The 19,574-nt window shown below is 43.0% G+C and overlaps 1 protein-coding gene across 2 annotated transcripts in view; it reads left to right on the top strand.

Moving 5' to 3' along the window:
- The first annotated feature begins 4,172 nt into the window (after positions 1-4,172).
- ANKRD33B (ankyrin repeat domain 33B) overlaps positions 4,173-19,574 on the top strand; it is a 36,611-nt gene continuing 21,209 nt past the window's right edge. The window contains exon 1 of one of the 2 annotated variants that reach the window (XM_072329487.1): positions 4,173-4,609. In XM_072329487.1, coding sequence (XP_072185588.1) covers positions 4,178-4,609 — 432 coding nt within the window. In that variant the 5' untranslated portion in view covers positions 4,173-4,177. The remainder of the gene's footprint in view (positions 4,610-19,574) is intronic. The other variant, XM_072329488.1, reaches the window with a different exon arrangement.

A 19,574-nucleotide genomic window follows, 5' to 3' on the forward strand; every position in this document is an offset into this window, starting at 1 on the left:
GTCACACAGAGCAGAGCTCAGCACTGCCCTCCACTCCCTGTGAGGAGCTGCAGCCTCCATCAGGCCTCCCCTCAGCTCCTCTGCTCTGGGCTGAGCAAACCCTGGGACCTCAGCTGCTCCTTGTACGTATTGCCCCCCACACACTTTGTAGTTCTCCTTTGAACACTCTTTAATAGTTTTATGTCCTTTTTGAACTGTGTCTCCCCAGACTAACAGCAACTGAGAAAACACTAACGTTTAGCAAGATGATTGCTAATATTTCTTATTCTCCACCTCCACAGTCACCACCGAGCCCAAGCCTTTGGTTTCTAGGAAACATCATGTAATTTCCACCTGTAGCAGACATTACTTCTCACATCAAGCAGGATTTCACATCAAATATTAGCTAGAGCTCAGGAAAACTGAGGCTCCAAAACCGCTCCTAAATGGGGTAGACTTTGTAAGTGGAGTGGGTGGCTTAGCAAATGCTGCCAGGTTTATGATTGTAAATGCTCTTTCCCATGCTCTTCTCCCAGTCAGGTAAGTATGAAAACAAACGTTCTCTCTCTTTGGCAGGACAAAGGGAAATTAGCAGTACAAGGGGAAATGGATTTAAGTTGAAAGAGGGAAGATTTAGGTTGGATATTAAGGGGAAGTTCTTTACTAGGAGAGTGGTGAGGTCCTGGAACAGGCTGCCCAGGGAGGTTGTGGATACCCTGTCCCTGGAGGTTTTCAAGGCTGGGTTGGATGGGGCCCTGGGCAACCTCATCTAGTAAATGTGGAAGCTTGGTGGCCCTGCCAGGCAGGGTGGTTGGAGCTTCATGATCCTTGAGGTCCCTTCTAAGCCAGGCCTTTCAGTGATTCTGTGATTTGGCTCTTTATATCAGCAGGAAATAATTCCTCAGTGATCTCTTCAAATTAATTCTTCATCTTCACCTTGAATATCTTCTCCACCTGTATCTCACCAAACTCAGCTTCTCTTGTTTGGAGGATTTTTGCAAACAGCTCATCTGAGGAAGAGGGAAATGCCCTCAGAGTTTCAAAAAGGGTACATAGGCATCCTGCAGGTAAAAATAGGACATAATCAGCATTCCTGTTTATCCAAAGTTCCAGATACCTAAACAAGCCAAGCAACTAAAAGCATTTATTTACTTTTTCTTCTAGAAACCTACTCTTTTATCCCAACCAGATTTTCTTTTTAACAACACTGGCAATCTCTTTCAGTACGTGAATTCATTCCTTAGGTTAAATCACTGAATGTGGGAGCGACACCCAACACTCACCAAATCTTCATTCTAATTTTACTATTAGACATGAACCTCATTAAGTCTAAGGCTCAAAACTGTTGATAAAGGAAATGGCCTGTAAGCCTTAATGAGGCAAATTATGGGGGCCTGATACTATCGTCATTCCAAAATACATATATATATATATATATATATATATACATGTATTTTCTCTTCAAACAAAGTTTTGCCTGCATGAGGACAGGTAGGATCTGCTCTGGATATTTTAATTTCCTGCCTTGTTAATTTCCAGCAATAAGTTTTGATGAGGTGGTGATAAATAGTTCTAATACTAGGCTATTTGCTTTAAGATGGCAATCTTGATTTCTTGGTTTTTATTGCAAAATTTCTTAAACACCAACACTTAACTCCAGTGACATTAACTGGTGTCTGTTCTAGAAGGAAGGTTTGAGGCTGTCCTCTTACAGGAGCCATGGAAACAGTTTCTTTCTGTTCAATTGAAAGCATTTTGCAGACTTATTCTATAGCCTTTCTTTACATTGTTCTCTCTTCAATTGCACATCGAAACGACAAGAAACCCTGTTTGCCACGCCACTGAAGGCATTTAGAGACTGAGCATAATCTGGTTTGCCTATGTGGCTGTACTCAAGCAGATCAGCATCTTGCTGGCAGGACCAAGATCTGCAGCATCATCTTGGCTGGCCAAGGAAGGGTCTGTGTGCGACAGGCTGTGCCCTTCTGTGATTTTCACTATCAAACTCTGATTTTTCCTAAATTTAAATGAATTCTGTATCTCTCTGATTAGAATTAGGTGCTCTGAAATTTATTTCTTTGTTCTTCACTATTCAAAGCTACCCCTGCCTTCATCTTTGTTAACATATTTAATAGGAATTTAAAAAACAACACAATTTAGTAAATGAAATAAACCTTTATTCTCATGCAGTCATTTTATAAGACACGAAGCAAATATGTTTGATGAGTTGGTTCCTACAGATGAGCTGAATTTTCAACAAAATTAATTAGAATTCACCCTTCTACCTTTTCTGCTGCTCGGAGTTATCACAGGCAGGAGCCTTTCTGGGCACTGAGCTCTTACAATAAGTTCTGCCTGACAGCAGTGCAAATGCTCCCTGTCAGTATCGGGGTCTTAAGGAAAACTGAAGTTCTCCCAGAATACAAGTGGTGCTCCAAGAGATAGACAGTGGTGTGTTGGCTGGACAGACGGCCACATCAGCTGAGTGGGCAACACAAAGTTCTCTGAATGGAGCCCTGAAACATAACAGTGCTGTCGTGCTGAAGTTTACACCAAGTCTAAAGCATGTGATTTGGAAGCTGACAGATAGGAGTGACAGTGCCAGGGAGCCTTTCTTTACATGAAGTCTTGGCTGGAGATTGGCAGCATCAGTGTGAGCATTGCTTTGAACATGAAGTAGCGATCCCCAGGATGCCTGGAGGTGAGGGAGCAGTTTAATCCCATTTCTTCCCGGGTTAGCCTCTTTGCAGAGGCAGCCAATCAGGGTGCTATCTGTTGCTAATTCTGATTACAGATATCTGTCTGCTAGACGCTGAACTCCCTCCCTGCTAGGCCTGGCACTGGCAAAAGCCCCCTGTAATGGTGGCAGCGCTGAGGTCTGGTTTGTATGGTGTACTCTTGTGAGGTTGTGAGCATCCATTACTCAGACCCTGTTACTCACGCTTCTGCACGACTTTAAATCCACATTTTCTTTTAATTTAAAGAATGTCTCTCACTCTGCCTCAACTCATTGCAGAATGCTCGTTTCCTTCTGTGCAGACATGGACCCCAGACAACTTCTGAAGCCTCTCGCATACATGAGGTTCACCCCAAAATGCTGTTGAAGCAATTACAGAACCATAGAAGGCTGGAAAAGACCACTAAGACCATCCAGTCCAATTGTCAATCCACCACCACCATGCCCACCCACCCATGTCCCTCAGTGCGACACCTACATCTTGAGAACCTGCATGCACAGTGACTCCACCACCTCCCTGGGCAGCCTGTTCCAACATCTCACCACTCTTTCGGAGAAGAAATTTTTCCTCAAATCCCGCCTGAACTTAAACTTAAAGCCATTCCCCCTCATCCTATCACTTGTCACCTGGGAGAAAAGGCTGACCCCCACCTGACCACAACCTCCCTTCAGGGAGTTTTAGTGTGGTGAGCTCTCCTCCTCCAGGCTGATGTCCAGACTAAACAATCCCAGCTCTCTCAGCCACTCCTTGTGCTCCAGACCCCTCTAAGCAGGTTCACTGCCCTTCTCTGGACACACTCCAGAGCCTCGGAGTCTCTCTTGTAGTGAGAGGCCTGAAATAATGCACAGTATTACAGGTGTGTGTGGCCTCACAAGTGCTGAGTGAAGAAACGGAGTGTCCCACTGGGTTGACCGGTAGGTCTTCCCTCCCTGGACCCCTGTGCTAATCCATAGCATTTGGAAAAGAGTTCCAGAACAACTGGTGGCAACACAGAAACTCAGTTTGTGCACGCGGCACTCCTCCCAGTCTAATGCCTAGATGCCTTCCATTAGAAATACGTGCCTGGCACATCTCTAACAAGCTGCAGTTGCCCCTCTTCGCGGTCCCCGTGCCCACTGCACCTCCCACACGCGGAGGGTCCCCCGCTCCGTGCCGGCAGCCCCTCTCCTCCCCGCCGCCCGCCTGTGTGCCGCGCCGCCCGAGCAAATCGCATTGTCAGATGTGCCCTGATGTCAGCACGCTAAGCCCGAGCCCCAATCTGCTCCCGGGGATGCTGATCGGCTTACGGGCCAGGAGTTTGCCCGCCGCCCTGCCCGCACCCCAGACCGGCCTCTCCTCGCCGGGCCAGCGAGCTGGGTGCCGGCAGCGGCATGTCCCGGCCCGGGGGCGGCCGGGGGGCAGGCGGCGGGATGTCCCCGCTCAGCCGCCGGGACGCCTAGGGAGCGGCGGCGGCAGGCGGCATGGTGCTGCTGTCGGGGGCCGGGGAGCAGCTGGCCGGGGAGCGGGTCTGCCCCACGCCGGGCGCCGGCAAGGAGCTGCCCGAGGCGGACAGCGGCTCCGAACAGGGGGCGGAGGGGGCTGCCGCCGAGGGGCACGACGATGAGGAGCAGGAGGAGGAGGAGGAGGAGGAGGAGGAGGACTACGAGGACTATGAGGACTTCTCCGAGCTGCCCGACACCTGCAGCATCGCCTCGGACGACTCCTTCTACCCGCCGGGGGGGCTGGAGGACGAAACGGAGGACAGCTGGTCCCTGGATCAGGAGGACCGCGACAGCCCCGAGGCGCTGAGCCTCTTCCGAGCATGTTGCACCAACAACGCCGTGGTGCTGCGGGCGCTCATCCGGCAGGGCCCCGAGGAGGAGGAGGTGCGGGAGACGGACCGCAACCGCAGGGTGAGCGGCACGGCGGGACCGGGACGGGGGAACGCAGGGCTTCTGCCGTGGGCTTCGGCCCCAGAGGCGCTCGGACGAGGCGGGACGGGACGAGGCTCCGCGGGGCGGCGATGCGGGTGCGCTCCTTGGGGAGCAGGGGGCTGCAGTCCCGCTTTCCGGCCGTCAGCTGCGAGTTTCTTAGGGCTCGCTTCAAGCAGTGCTACCGTCCCACACTTCGTGTCCCACACCTTGACGACGGGAACAACCGCTCAAAGTTTGTCCCTCGTCTTTCTTTCTGTCTTTCTGCATTTTGCTCTCTAAAAACTTTCATCTTGCTCTCAGCCCCTACTTTACCAGGCAGAGCTTGCATTGCAGAAGTCCTGTGCTGAAATCAGACTGTTCTGAGTTTTCATTGCATTTGTTTTGTTGCTGGTGGTCTGTTTTTGGATTGTGGGTCAGTCCGGTGTTTGTGATTCGGCTTTTGACTGAATGGTTTCAGTTGCAAGGGACTAGAGTATCCCAATAAATAGCCCAACTCCTCTGCAACAAACAGGAGCATCTACAGCTCGATCAGGTGCTCAGAGCCCCCCCAGCCTGACCTTGAGTGTCTCCAGGGACAGGGCTTCTACCACATGTGACATATATGACAGCAAAAGATTATTGTAATACGTATATTTCAGTGACCTGATTCGCAGAGGATTTCTATGAAAGAGGTGACTGCAACAAGTTGTATGAACGCGGCTGAGGAGGCAGCCAGCAACGCCATGGGGGTAGGAGTGAGCTGTAGAGCCTAGATATTTTAATAATAATAATAATAATTTTAATAATAATAATTTTAATATTTTAAATCCACTTTCTGCCAAAGCCAACTCGTGATGTGGTAACACAAGCTGCAGGGCTGCACTTGAGCAGGCCTGGCAGGGCGTGCTGGTGCACCTGAGTTTGATGGTAGGCCTGAACTCAGGCCCTGGCCTGTACCAACATTTCATGGCCTCCATCAAGGGTTGCCGGTTCAGTGCCCCCAAAGTGCTTGGCCATGGACAAGCTTGGGTCCTTGGTGTGTGTGGCACGAAAGCCTCCCTTTTTGGGCAGGAGGCTGTCACAGCAAAGCAGCCTCCTCCTCCTTCAGGCTGGGGCTCAGGACTGTGAGCACAACTGACTGTTCTTCCTTCACCGTCCCTCAGCCTGGCTAAACCACAACACATTCTCCATTGGCTGTAAGTGCCCAAGATAATCACTGATTCCTCTTCTGATATTGTGCATCTATTCACAGCTGGTTTTATTCTTCCCAAGACGCTGTTGTTCAGAGAATCAGCAAATTCACATTATTTTGCAATAGAATAACCATGTTTCTGAGAACTTTACCTGACAAAAGGGAAATTTCCCTCAGCTCTTTCTTTTCCCTGTGGAGTTTTCGCAGCTCTTGAATTTGCCTGCTCTATAAAATCACTGCAAATGGCACATAAGCAAAACCTATTTGTACTGCCAGAAAACAACTGGAGTTACATTTCCCACTTATAATGTTATTTTAAATTCCTTACATTGTACTTATAGCTTTCAAAGTCCATGGTGCTATTTGCTTACAATGCTATCTTGCATGCATTTATTGGAAAGTTGGATGCTTCTTTTTTTTGACACTGAGCAGATAAGATGAACTTTTGTCGCTTCTCAAATTTTCTTTCTGTTAGGCAGGAAAAAGAAGGACCGCTTGCTTTTGGAGAAGTGTAGTGGTGAAGGAAGGGCTGTGCGACAAAGTAAACTAACTGTGTTCACAGCTCTGATCTGCTAACTTCTGCTATGTATGTACTACGCACCTGCATTTCCACAGTTTAATCTATTTTCCTAAACAATACTCTTTCTAAAAGTGCAATATGTTAGAAAAGCAGAAAGACAAGATCACATCGTGATTCTCAAAGTAATTAATCTCCAGTTTCCAAATATAACGCGAGAAAGAAACTTCCTAATGGTTAAATCCTTAACATGAATTTGGGAGTGAACAGCTGGAGTTTGGGCGTTGTTTTGCTTTTATATTTTGACCTCAGCCCTAAAGCGATCTATTGTGTGCAAATTTAGGATTTAGAAGAAATTATTTCCAAAAATGCCAAAGTCTAGAGGAAATTTCACATATTTTTCTTGACCCTTTTCATAGAAAGACACCGATTCTCTCCTTTGAGACTATTTTCCAGGTCTCCACTGTGACTTTTCATGGGATTTCTGCAGGAGGTGACTTTTCCCGTGCTGTGTTCATATGTTGCAGGATCTCCCACACAGGAACCACCTGTCAGGCACAGGCTTTCATTAAATCCACCTTGCTGCAGTAAACATTAAATTCGCCATCCTTCACAACATTATTAGTCACCACATGCAGCCTCAGGACTAATGCCTCCCCATGTCTCATCTTCGTTGTCATAAAGGAAACAGCAGTTTATATGCCTTGATGTGTATATGCATGTTCCCAGAAAGGTTTGTTCCTGCATCCTCTGCAGCCCTACTGGCTGAATATTGAGTCCAGAAAGGCCAGCTTGATGCTGCTTGTTTCCTCTCCTTGGCAGATCTGATAACAAAGTATTTGGAGAACAACTATGACAACATATAATAAAGCAATTGCAGATCAAGCAGGATTGCTTCTCCTAGCTTAAAGTATTTCCCTTTCTCATACTGGCAGTATTTACTGTATTTACCTGCTTCGCTCTGGCAGTAAAGAGCATTCTGCAAATACATAGAAGATAAAAGCCTGGCTTCAGTGAAGATTCCTGACCTGACTGGGACCAAAGTGCCAGCCAGACATTGCTTTTCACTGTGTGATGGGGGTACTGCCTTTCTTTCTTCCTTGCTAGCTGCATTTCCAGAATTCTACTTATTTAAGTTTAACATAATATTAAATGCTGTCTGAAGATCAGGATTATGTATACTCAGAAAAACAGAGTTTCAGATTTTGGTGTTAGCTAACCACAAAACGAAATTTGCCATGTCAGGCAATGAGGAATGAGAGAGAGGGGTGAAAAGAAAGCAAAGAATATCCCCACGCCAGGTTTAAAATGATCACTGTAGCTGATACTCAGAATGGTTTTGTGTTAACTACCAAAGATAGTGTGTAGTCTGCTTTACTAAGTATGCTGAAGGCCTATATTTTAGGGTTGACACGTGTACCAAAACATTCTGTTGTAGTCTTCTTTGGCTTTTCGTTTTTGGGATTGCTATTCAGTGGGTCTTTCACACAGTTTCATGCATACTCTGGAACCACTGCTAGAAAAATTCTTGGAATTGAACAGATTATTGTGTAAGTATACCCTTATATAGTGGAGCTTGTGCATTTGTGTTCTTAGTTGATTCCTCTTAAAACATGTGAAGACAAAATAATTTATGTGGCTCAGCCTGTGAACTCCTACCTCTGATATGGGGCAATTCTTCACAATCTAAATTTCTTTTGATTTCCTCTCGCATTAGTGGCTGATGCTCAATAGAAAAACATGAAGAGAAACCTGGGGAGGGACAAGGATACTTCAAAACTCCAGAAGGTGCTACTACTCAGTAAACAAAAAACAGGTAGCAGTGTGCTGCCTAGGCACTTACTTGAAATACTGGTGAGAATGGAGGGCTGGAGGTCAGTCCAGAGAGGATGGAGCAGGAGAGATGTTCTGTAGGGTGAACTGGAGGAAGATTTCCACTTTCTCCTTCTTTGCTTGGCATAGAGCAGTGGGTTTCTCTAAAGGATGTATCAGGGGTCTCTGCTGTGCTTGGACTCTGCCAGGTTAGGTACTGTCACCCTTCACAGATATGCACAGTGAGCACTCTGTGGAGATGGCACCCGAATTTGCCTTTGCTAAAGGGATATACTCCTAAAATTGTGACTGACTGAGGAGGACACAGAGCCAGAGGTTCCCATTTCCTGGGTAAGGAAATACTGGGTTTGATAAGACTTCTGCAGAAATCACGTATCACAAGAAGTATCAGAGCTTGTGTAGTGGGATTGTTCTTGCTGTTTTTGTTTTACCTGCATGATGTTAACCTGCAACAGAGTCTGTAGCATTTTGCGGTGGGAGATAAGATAAAGGTAAAGATAAAGGTAGATAAAGATCTTGCCACATACTACTTTTTGGTTGCGGTGACATGCAGTATAAGTCATCCCCTGTCAGAAAAAGGACTTGACGAATGTCATCAGCTACACTGGTGGGAAATTTTTTCTTATATTCATAGTCTGTTTCAGTTCCCAAGTGTTCTCTTATACAAGGTATTCTCGTGTGTGCAATTGTTTTAATGTCATGATGCTAAACCATAAAAGGGAATTTTTTAGTGTGGAATTAGTTTTAAAAAGACCCTGAAGGCAAAAGTAATTTAATTTAAATCCTTCGGAATAGTAAAAAAAAAATCCCTAAATGCCCACAAAAAAAACCAATTCCTGGATATATTTACAAGTATGTATTTAAAAAAGAAGTGAGTGAAGGAAAAAAAAAATGCAAGGAATAATAGTTGGCAAAATACAGATGCTGCTCAAATCAGATTGGGAACCTTTAAAATGCTATAATTAGAACTCAAGGGAAGCCGTCAGAAAGGAGAAGATAGACTATGGAGAATATGAAGGTAATTGTCTATGGAGGAATTTGGTGAAATAGTTGGAGGGTAGACAGATCGTGATAGGATGAGAGGGAAGGGTTTTAAGCCCACGGAGCAAAGGTTTAGGTTGGATATCAGGGGGAAGTTCTTTATGGAGAGATCAGTAAGGTGCTGGAACAGGCTGCCCATAGAGGCTGTGGATGCCCATCCCTGGATGTGTTCAAGGCCAGGTTGGATGGGCCCTGGGCAGCCTGGTCTAGTATTAAATGTGGAGGTTGGTGGCCCTGCCTGTGGCAGAGGGGTTGGAACTTGATGATCTCTGGGGACCCCTCCAATTCAAGCCATTCTATGATTCTCTGATATGATTCTGTGATACAGATAGGTACATGGAGGCATTGCCAGAGGAGTACATGCAGGGTAGATGAGTGCCTGTCATTGCATTCATCCAAAGAGAGATGAGGAATGCCTCCCTATGTCTAGCACAGAAACAAATCCTTTGAAACGACTGATCTGTAAAAGAAATATAAGCATGGAACACGATTTCTATGGTGTAAAGGCAGTGGTTAATATGGATTATGAGGGTGCTTAGAAGTAAATGGGAATGCAAATCTTTATCAGACCACTGGAAATGCATATTGAGACGTGCTGCATCCTCCAAGAAGTAGGCAGGCAGTAAGACATAATTTGTACTTAGTGTCAAAAGCTGCATTATCTAACAGATGTAGCTCCTTCTGAAAATAATAGATTCAGATTTGGAGACCTCATCAACCTGAGAAAGTTGTACAAGTTTAATCTAATTTTAAGCGATGCAGCTTCTAAAGAAACCAGATGAAGAAGAGTTTCTTTTAAGAATTTTGACAAACTGCTTCTTGCAAAGTATACTGAATGGGAGAGAGGTTTTCAGCCTGACTGTAGCCCAGAAGTAAAGGTCATAAAAATCTTTTGTTCCAATTTAATGTGTTTCACATCAGTATCTGAGGTCACCTATTTGGACTTGCAGAGCTCAGTGATGCGGTGATGATCGTGGTTACCCAGTGGAGTACAGGTTACCCCCAGATGTAATAAAATGCAACTGCTTCAAGCATCCACATCCATGATGTGGAATACCAACAGCCAAAAATCATAAAACCATGACAAGTGGTATTCTAACAAGAGTGATTCCTGAGACATTGTCGCCAATTATAATGACAGATGTATAATACCATCAATTATTATGTATAATGCCATTAATTATTCAGTTCCAGTTAGGTCATATCAGTTGCCTTTAGTAGAACACGTCTGTAACACAGAAAAGAAATGTAACCTCGGTATGCCTTACTGCATTTTTCCAGTGGAGTCTTTCAGGTTTGTTTTCTAGTGCGCAATGTGGCACTGCTAATTCCTTCATCTCATTGTGAAATGCAAGCTTATATTGTTGGCAGAGGACTGTAAAGGAATTGCTCAAAAAGGAGTGCCAGCACTAATTTTCTCGCTTAAATGTTCCTATGTTCCTTCTCCTGAAGTCTTGTTGAGGTATAAAATTCTCTCGAAATAGAGATTTAGATAAGTTTTGAGTTCTTGTAGTTTGATAAAAGGGTCGTTTGGAAGTAATGTGTAGGCATTGTAGCTTTATACACAACTTCAAACAGAAGTTCCTTTTGATACCGAAGCTGCAAAAACCAGTCTGAAAGAACAGGAGGAAAGAAAGAGACAAAGGAAAAAAGGAGCTCAGAAAAATCCGCGAAGAACAATTGTCTTTAGAAATTCAGTTTTAAGCTCTGTAGCTAAAGAGATGGAAAAAAGACAGTGATATTTCTCTCCTTGCTTATGCTGAAAATAAAGGCTCCCATGCAGAAGAGTTAGGTTTTTAACTGAAGCCTATTACAGGCTTTTAAAACTTTGGGACATAAAAAGGAAGGTTATTTTTCCTTTTTGCTATCAATCCCAGCAGTCATGTATCTTCTTGTAAGAGGAAATAAGCGGTTTTTCATTATTTCTTCCTGATTCTGCTTTACCTCACTGCAATTTAAGTGTTTCAGTTCTAATTGTTCAACTCCATAGAAAGTTACTTTGTACAGAGTATTAGTACTGTCAAAGGTGCTTTAAAAGGAGCCCAACTTTGGACTGAGAATCCTCAGAGGATTTGATGGCGTATGTATTTTCATTAACAAGCTTTTGTTTTTAAAAGAGGTGCAAAATTAAATGAAGCTGGAGTTCTTTGCTGTTTTGTGGTGGCGTGAAGGCATTCATTTTTGAGTTATTCAGTCATTTTGAGTGAGCACCGACAGATCCAAAGAACACATGACTGTTGTGGGGAATCCCTGTATTGTTTTGATCCCAGCATTTTTGCTGTTACTAGCACACGTACTGGTGGAAGTGATTCATCTCCAAGCACTGTTGTTGTTCTGGTTTCCCCTCCTCAAGGTCTAAGATGTCTGACTCAGATCAGAAATTTTTTTAGATTCCAGTAGCACTTCTTGTTCAATCAGAGATAAACCAAATGTCTGGTCATAAGGGTGTTTCAAGTGCTTGAGGAAGGAGCGTTCCTTGAGATAGGATTCTATCCTGTATAGACATCACTTTTCAGGCCTCATGCCCGACCTGAAGCAAAGTACATGCCAGTGTAATTGTTTGGAAAGAATATGGATGAGTACCAGTGGATTGTTGTCTTGCATATTAAGGCATTTGATCTCAAGGCAGGCTGTATGGAGAAGAAAAATAAATTGTCTCAGTCCAACATCTGAGATAGGAACATGGAAGCATCATGCAAGTGGTGGTTTTGAGTACAGCAGCTCCTACAGACTTTATGACAGCAGCTCCTCGTTCTGACTCTTTCAGAGTCTTCAGGAGCTTAACTTTGAGTCCCTTCACGCCTGTTGGTCCTGGTAGTGCTGGAAGCGGTAATTCACGTTTTGCCTTCTGAGGGACCTCTGTCAACACTGCCAGACTGAAGGGAGGGCTGAGCATCCCTCCCAGCAGGAGACTTTTACTGCTTTGCCTTCTGCTATTACAGTTTGCAGAGATGTGAGATTTGTTGGTTTTCTGCTCAGTGTGGCTTTCCTCTCTCTTGGTTTCAGAGGACATCTCAAAAAGGCTTTTGTGCTACAGGAAGCACTTGTATTAATTTTAGTCGCATGGCCTTGTGTGTGCGCTTGGAAATAACATGAACTATGAAAAATAAATACCAATAAATGTTGAACAAAGAATGCAAGTAAGCAGAGTAGATTTTTTAATCTATTTAGGCTTTTCAACAGGTACATTTGAATCATAGCATCATGGAATGGCCTGGGTTGAAAAAGACCACAACGATCATCCAGTTTCAGCCCCCCTGCTATGTGCAGGGTCGCCATCCACCAGACCAGACTGCCCAGAGCCACATCCAGCCTGGCCTTGAATGCCTCCAGGGATGGGGCATCCACAACCTCCTTGGGCAACCTGTTCCAGTGCGTCACCACCCTCTGTGTAAAAAACTTCCTCCTGATATCTAACCTAAACCTCCCCTGGCTCTGTTTAAAACCATCCCAGAATCTGTTCTACTGCTCAAGAAGTGGTATACTGAAATATAAAAAACATAAAGCCCTGTTCCATCTGTATTTTTGTGATGATTACTGTACTGGGTGATTTATCACAATATTATTAATGTTTGAATAGTTATTTAATTTTCACAGAGAAGAATAATAATGAGACTCTTGCATTACTTTACAGATGTTAGTTGTTTGGTGTCAGATGATCCTAATGTACACCAGGTTTATTTTAAATTACATTTCATTAAAACACAATTTTCTTCCTCTATAGAAAAGAGATGCCAGATTACTAACTAAAACTCACTGCTAATTTTGAAATACAGTTCAATTTGGAAAGCATCAGCAGCCTTTGAACATGGAGGGTCACACTGGACAAGCCCTTACTGTTTGCGCATGGCAAAGTATCTTTGACACTGGAACTCCTGTGCAGCCACATTCAAGTGGGCTGGGTCTGACCACAAGTGCTTCTACTAAATCCACTTTCTTAGTTTTCCAACAAATTGCTCATTATTTTTCCATGTGTTCTTCCTGAACTGTCTGTTCTGGCACTGAGGAATTAGGTTTAACTTTTGTCACTGAGGTAAAGTTGCACAAAGTACACTCAAAACTTCTGGTACTGTTTTTAAATAGAGGATAAAATCCATGGAGTGTGTGACAGCCATGAGGAACCCCCAGTGGTTTTATTGAAGACAGGATTTCACTTTTAATGCTTTTATAAATAAAGTTACTTTCAGAAGGTTATGCTGTTGAATTATGTAAGATGTTATATCATGTAGGTGTGGATTTACCCTCTCTGAGGGCTCTTCCATTAAAAACCCTCCAACCTCTGCTAGATATACATGTCTAGCATGCCCAGTAAGCTACATTAAGAAATAATTAAGTACCATGTGAAGGGGATAGTTGTCACAGAGCTTGTAGTTGCACATCTGGCAGAGAATTAGCAATTCAAATCATATCCACTGTGGGAAAAACCCACAGTGTGGAAATAGTTCCCTTTGGTTTTTTTCTTTTTCAGTTCTATTATTTTCTATCATGTCTGTTAAATTCCAGAGGGAGTAATTTGAAAGCAAGCTGATTCGAAATGGAAATGACGCACGATCAGGCTTTTGTTGCTTCACGCATTTCGGATGTATAATGTTTCGAGCCCGACCCTATAATACTTAGTCAGCCCATCCAGTGATATGTTAAAACTCTCTCATGCGTGTGTTATGTTTTCGTGTGGTAATCATTTATTTGTTTTTGTCTTTTGGCTCTTTGTATGTGAGGCCCTATCTTCAGAGCAGCCTGTGGGAAGGGCAGGCTAACACTGAGGCCCTGCCAGCCACCGCTGCTGTCCCAGATGAGTGCCTGGTGGGAAGTCCTGTCTGTGTTGCTACTACATGGCCAGACTGGTACATGAGCCACTGTTATTGACTTTTGGAAGAGGGATGGTGGCAAATAACAGAATATATTTAGTACATTCACAAAAAGCAGAAGTCTGGCATTTATTTAGAAAGACTAGGTATCTTGTTAAGGCTCACCAAGCCACCATCCTCTGGCTGCTGACTGAGTGGAGAACTGACTTTTCCTTGCCCTTTGCCTTTCCTCTGTGGGAAGGATGTTGATGCTATTTTTGCTTTGCTTCATTTTGCTGCTTTGGGAACTGCTGTTTTCTCCTGCTGCTGTGCAGGCAGTGGGCATTTCTGAGCCTGGAAATTCTTCCTCATGGGAGTGTAACATGTCCATGAACATAATTGTGAAGTAGGAGCATTAACACAGTACTAGTAGATCATCACCTTGCTAGTGCCTTACATGAATTAAAACAGCTTGTATGCAGGTTGCTGAACACAGATGTCTTGGTGGATTTACAATACCTATCTAAATGCAAGTTCCCGTGGAGGGCACTGAATCCATGACACAAGTGTGGAAAACTTGCTGCAAAAGCGAGATAATTTGATTTGACAGACCAGAGCTGCCTCACCAAGTCACACCTGTTACAAGAAGTATAGTTGCCTGGAGACTCTGAAAAGTTGCTTTTGAATTTTAAAAATCAAGCAGATACCACGGGGTAATCATTTCATGGACGACATGCAAACCATGAACAGATCTTCCTCCGGGAATGTGAATTCAAATGAGAAACTAAAAAACGCCTGGAGGTTTCTAGTAAGGTGATGCTGCTCCATAGTACTTTTTGTACATCAGATCTATCACTGTCTGCTGTCCCTAAAGCTATCAAATCCACTAACTATCATGTGACAGCAAAATATACTGCTACCTTTCTTTGGAATTGTAGTGCCTGAACTTAAATAAGGTCTGCAATAAGAAGCTGCAAAATTTGGTTAGTAAGTGTAAAAGTCATGAGAAGGATATTTTGCCTGATGAATTGCAGGTGAAATGTGACCAAGCTTGACCATATTTTTTGTTTTCCATTTCGTTTGATGATCTTTGAGGTCTTTTCCAACCTGAGCAATTCTCTGATTCTATGATTCTAATATTTCTTTAAAATTTTGCCCTTCTCATTTGTGCAAGTGAAGGGAGATCTGAACAAGCCTTCCTTTTGTTTTACTCTGGTGCACATTTGCTGCACAAACCTAAATCACCTGGCTGAATTTTAAATAAAACAGCTTCGCAGCCTGTCTCCATATCAGAGCATTTCTCAAGTGTGATGAAAATTGTACTAGCCTTGATAGGGAAAGTAGAAATGACTTGAAAAATTGATCATAAATTATTGAATTATTATAAATTATTATTGGATTATTATAAATTATTATTATAAATTGAAAATATTTTAAATCTCCATAAGTCTACTGACAATTTTGATCTTACGCAAATGGTTAGAGCAGAGACTAGTGATGCAGAAAGCCCCATGCTGATGAAGTTCCTCATACCACAAACAATTTAATGTGAATCAATAAAGATATACAGAAGGCAAGATGCTACTAAGTCAATAATTTTCAATTCTGGTTGTAAAGTCTATTTTCCTCGTTCACAAGTTTAAAAAAGAGAAGGAAATTGCAAATAGTCAGCCATCTGACAGAAACGAGACTGATATTTCCTCAGTGTGCTTTCTAATATCAATTTGAGTTTTATGAGTTAGCACACAACTTTTTACAGAAAATAAATGCAACAACTCTGACTCAAAAATAGAAAGGATCATAACCTGAAAACAGTGTTTTCTTTGAAATCATTATGGCACCCATTTCGTTCTGTTATTGCTCCCGTATGAATCAGTCTCACTGTGTGGCTTGATACCACTTCACCAGACCTGCATGTCCTTCCTAAGGCAAGCAAAAGGACTTGGGGTGTCGTTTGGTAGTGCTGGGCACAAGACTCGTGGAGTTCTGTATTTTCTCTCAAATGGAGCATCAAATGACTTTGAAGGCTATGTAGTAAGCTCATCACACCTATTTGAGACTGAAAGCAAAACAGAAAATACAGACTGCAGTGCATTTGCTTTTGTAGAATCACAGAATTTCCCAAGTTGGAAAGGACCTTTGAGGATCCTCAAGTCCAACTCCTGGCTACACTCAGCACCACCCAAAATTTAGACTCCGTGTCTGAGAGCACCGTCCAGGTGCTTCTGGAGTTCTGTCATCTTGGGGCCTGTTCCAGGGCCTGACCACCCTCTGGTGAAGAGCCTGTTCTTGATATCCAACCTGACCCCCCCTCCCCTTTCATAGATTATAGCTGAAGAAACAGCATATGTATAGAGGTGGTGGCAGTGAAGGGTGTTGCTGTTGCTCCCCAGCTCAACTCCATGGGTAGCACAGGAAGGCTGGACACCTCCAAGGGCCACTGGTCAGAGTGGTCTGCTGCTGAAGGAGGATGGCTCATACTCCATATGCTCAGATATGGCACCATGACAAGACTCCACGTGCCAAAAAGTTATAGAATGAAGCATTCACCATGTAACATCTTTATTGTGACATATGTAAGTATCAGTCAAATGCCACTTGATCTCATTTTGCCTCAGACTCCTGCAGAACAATTTGCTTTGTCCACAAGTGTGAAGGGTTGAGTAATTGCTATAGGAACAAGGTCTAAATTTATAAAAACGATTCTTGTTAGTAGAGTAGAAATGTCTTTTTTTGTTGTTTAGGGTGACATATATAATTAAGCTACATGGCTGAAATTTTTCATTTAAGATGTCATACATCACTAATAACTAAATGCCAAATATTTAGTTACACCAACACACGCTGCCTCCCTTTTAGATGCATAATAGCTCCTTTTTATACTCATTATTCCTCTCTAATGCTAACTTTCCTGCACTTCTCCAGTGGTTGGTGAGTTTCTTAATCACGGTTTTCATCTTTATGAAATGGAAACAAATTGCCCAAATTTTCATGGAATCACCTTTATAATGCTTCTTCAAGGCAATCTGTTTCTTTGTTTCCATTTCTTAGCTGAGTGCAGTGCTGTGGAATTGGGGACCACAACAATGAAGAAAATTGTGTTGACAGGCCATCTCTGTGCTGGCTCAGTGGTGGGCTTGTCTCCAAGCAACCAAGTCAGTTTCTACCAAAAGTCTTCTTTTACCATTTAGGAATCCCTGTTGCTGTTGGTAGATCTTCGTTATATCTTTAGCAGAAAAACATGTCCTGTTCCCCAAGCTTGCCAACCTTTTTACTTGGATTCAACAGATCAGCCCTGACAGCTTCTGTGACCTAACACAGTGCTGAGCTGATGGGATGTGTCCTCCTGTAACAGAAAAAGAAAACATTCTGGGAAGTGACACACAGAGCTAAAGGATTTACAGAGCTATTTGCTAATCTCTTCTTTTTTCAAGATGGCTGCAGCTAAACATGCAGTTACGTGAAAATGTTAGACCTGTAATTGCTGTGATGTTCAGCAAACTTTGAATACCTTGTCGTGGTATTATTGTAAGATTTAATGAGATCAGTAAAGAAATAGTATAATAAATGTTTCTAACAGTTACGAAAGAGGAAAGACGGGCATAAAGTTTATTCTCTTTAGTTTTAGCAATGCTAGTTCTTTGTACATTGCTTGAAAATTGCATACTTGGTTCAAAAGTTCTCAGCAAGAATGGAAGATCTCCAGTATTCCGATAGTATGGCTTTCCTGAGGCTGAGTTCAAGCCTCTGTCCTTGTGGAAAGCCAGCTCTCAGTGCTGTTTGTGGAGCACTGGTAAATAGCAGTACAATAGGTGGGAAGGAGTGAAAGAGTTCTTAGAAATGTGAGAATCGTGGTACGTTCCTCCAAATTTCACAAGCTTAAATTCAAAGCTGTGAGTTTTATTGGATAGATTTTATATCAATAAAAATCCAGTTGTTGGCCTCCTGCATGATTATCTGTAGTATCCCACAGTAGCTGTGTTACATAGAGCTGTAGGATTACAGGATTGCAGACCTTTAGTATCACAGGACCTGAAACTCATCCATACATCCAAAATCCACTTTGTATCCCTGTGTGTAAAACAGACATTTCTCATCAAATCACAATGGATACTTCTATTGCTCAGAGAATTTTATATATGTGTGTATATATATATATATATTCATCTTGCCTTCTTGGGAGAAAGCAGGATGGGGCATAAATGAGATGAAATCCAGTACTGGTGAAATTAGGTGCACATCCTAGATAAAGGAAGCTCTTTCACTGTTGAATGCATAATGATAAGGGCTTTCAAGGACCTGAATGGTTGAATATCAGAAGAACATTGTCACTTGCACTAACTGATGATAATCTGAAGAGGCAAGCTAATGGGACGAACATTATTTTCACAGCAGTGGGTTCTTTGGTTGACGTTAGTGAAAAGAAAAAAAACCAAAAAACCTCTGCATCTGGAAAGCCTGTTTCATCTCTACCATTAATACTTCAACACGCATTTATTTCCTCCAGAGTATCAGTAAGTATCTTCTGTGTTTTGTGAATGGCTCCTACTGATTGTTGTTACCATGTCATCCTCTTGACTGAAAAGAGGATGTTGGTTGTTGCTGAATGATAACTCATCTATAGTGAAGTGTATGAGGTGAATCCAGAGTTCCATGTGCATGCAGGATTAAATACTAACCTTGTTCTGTCCCTTGTCCTATGGTAGAAGGGCAGCTGACCTTCTGCCTTCTTTTTGTTTCCACTGTGGGGGGAAATGTTTACTGCAGCTTCCTGGTCCATTCAGTCAGCTCCAAGATCAATATGGCTTATTATTAGAAGATCTAAAATCAATAAGGAGGGTTACTATCAGAAGTGCCATAGAAAAAAAAGGAATAATGAGGTACAGTGAACAGGAATGAAGATGTGAGTGTGTTACTTATCCATTGATGTTATTAAGTAATGTCAAACAGTGCGTTAAGAGACTGATTTTATTGCTCTTGCAGCTTCTTAAGACCACAAGGTGAAGGAGTGATACTTTTGTGTGTATTGTGCAGGCAGTCCTCCACCTCTAGTATCCTGGTAAGGGCACGCAGTTGCTCTTTTTGTTGAGTATAGGGACTCTGCAAGGAAGAGTTTTCATCCAAATGAGTTTTTCATCATCAAGATGATCTCTGTAGTGGTGAAAGCTCTGCCCTCAGTGGCCGATTGACCACTGGAGGCCAGATCTCTTCTTGAGCTCTTTAATAAGTTTTGAGTCTGATGTGATTCCACAGTGAGAAGGGTCAGAGAAACACCAACTAAACGAATTTAAGGAAGTTTAAAATAAAAGGAACTGGAACATCTTGGGATGCTTTGTCCTTCCTAATATCACTCACAGGAGCTCGCTGCCACGAGAAGGTGCTTGCAAACTCATCTCTGGTCATGTCTCTTCAAAGAGCTCCACAGTGAAACTGTACAACACTATGGCCTTTATGAATAAATGCTTATGAGAGAGAGCTATTAGGAACAGTGATAGATTATGAGGCCTTCTGAAGAAAAAAACAAACCAACACGATGCATTCAAATGTATTTTAGCCCCTTGCAGCAAACCTGAGCTACAGGCAGTCTGTGTCTGA

The sequence above is a fragment of the Excalfactoria chinensis genome, chromosome 2, assembly GCF_039878825.1.
Source record: "Excalfactoria chinensis isolate bCotChi1 chromosome 2, bCotChi1.hap2, whole genome shotgun sequence".
Taxonomy (NCBI): domain Eukaryota; kingdom Metazoa; phylum Chordata; class Aves; order Galliformes; family Phasianidae; genus Excalfactoria; species Excalfactoria chinensis.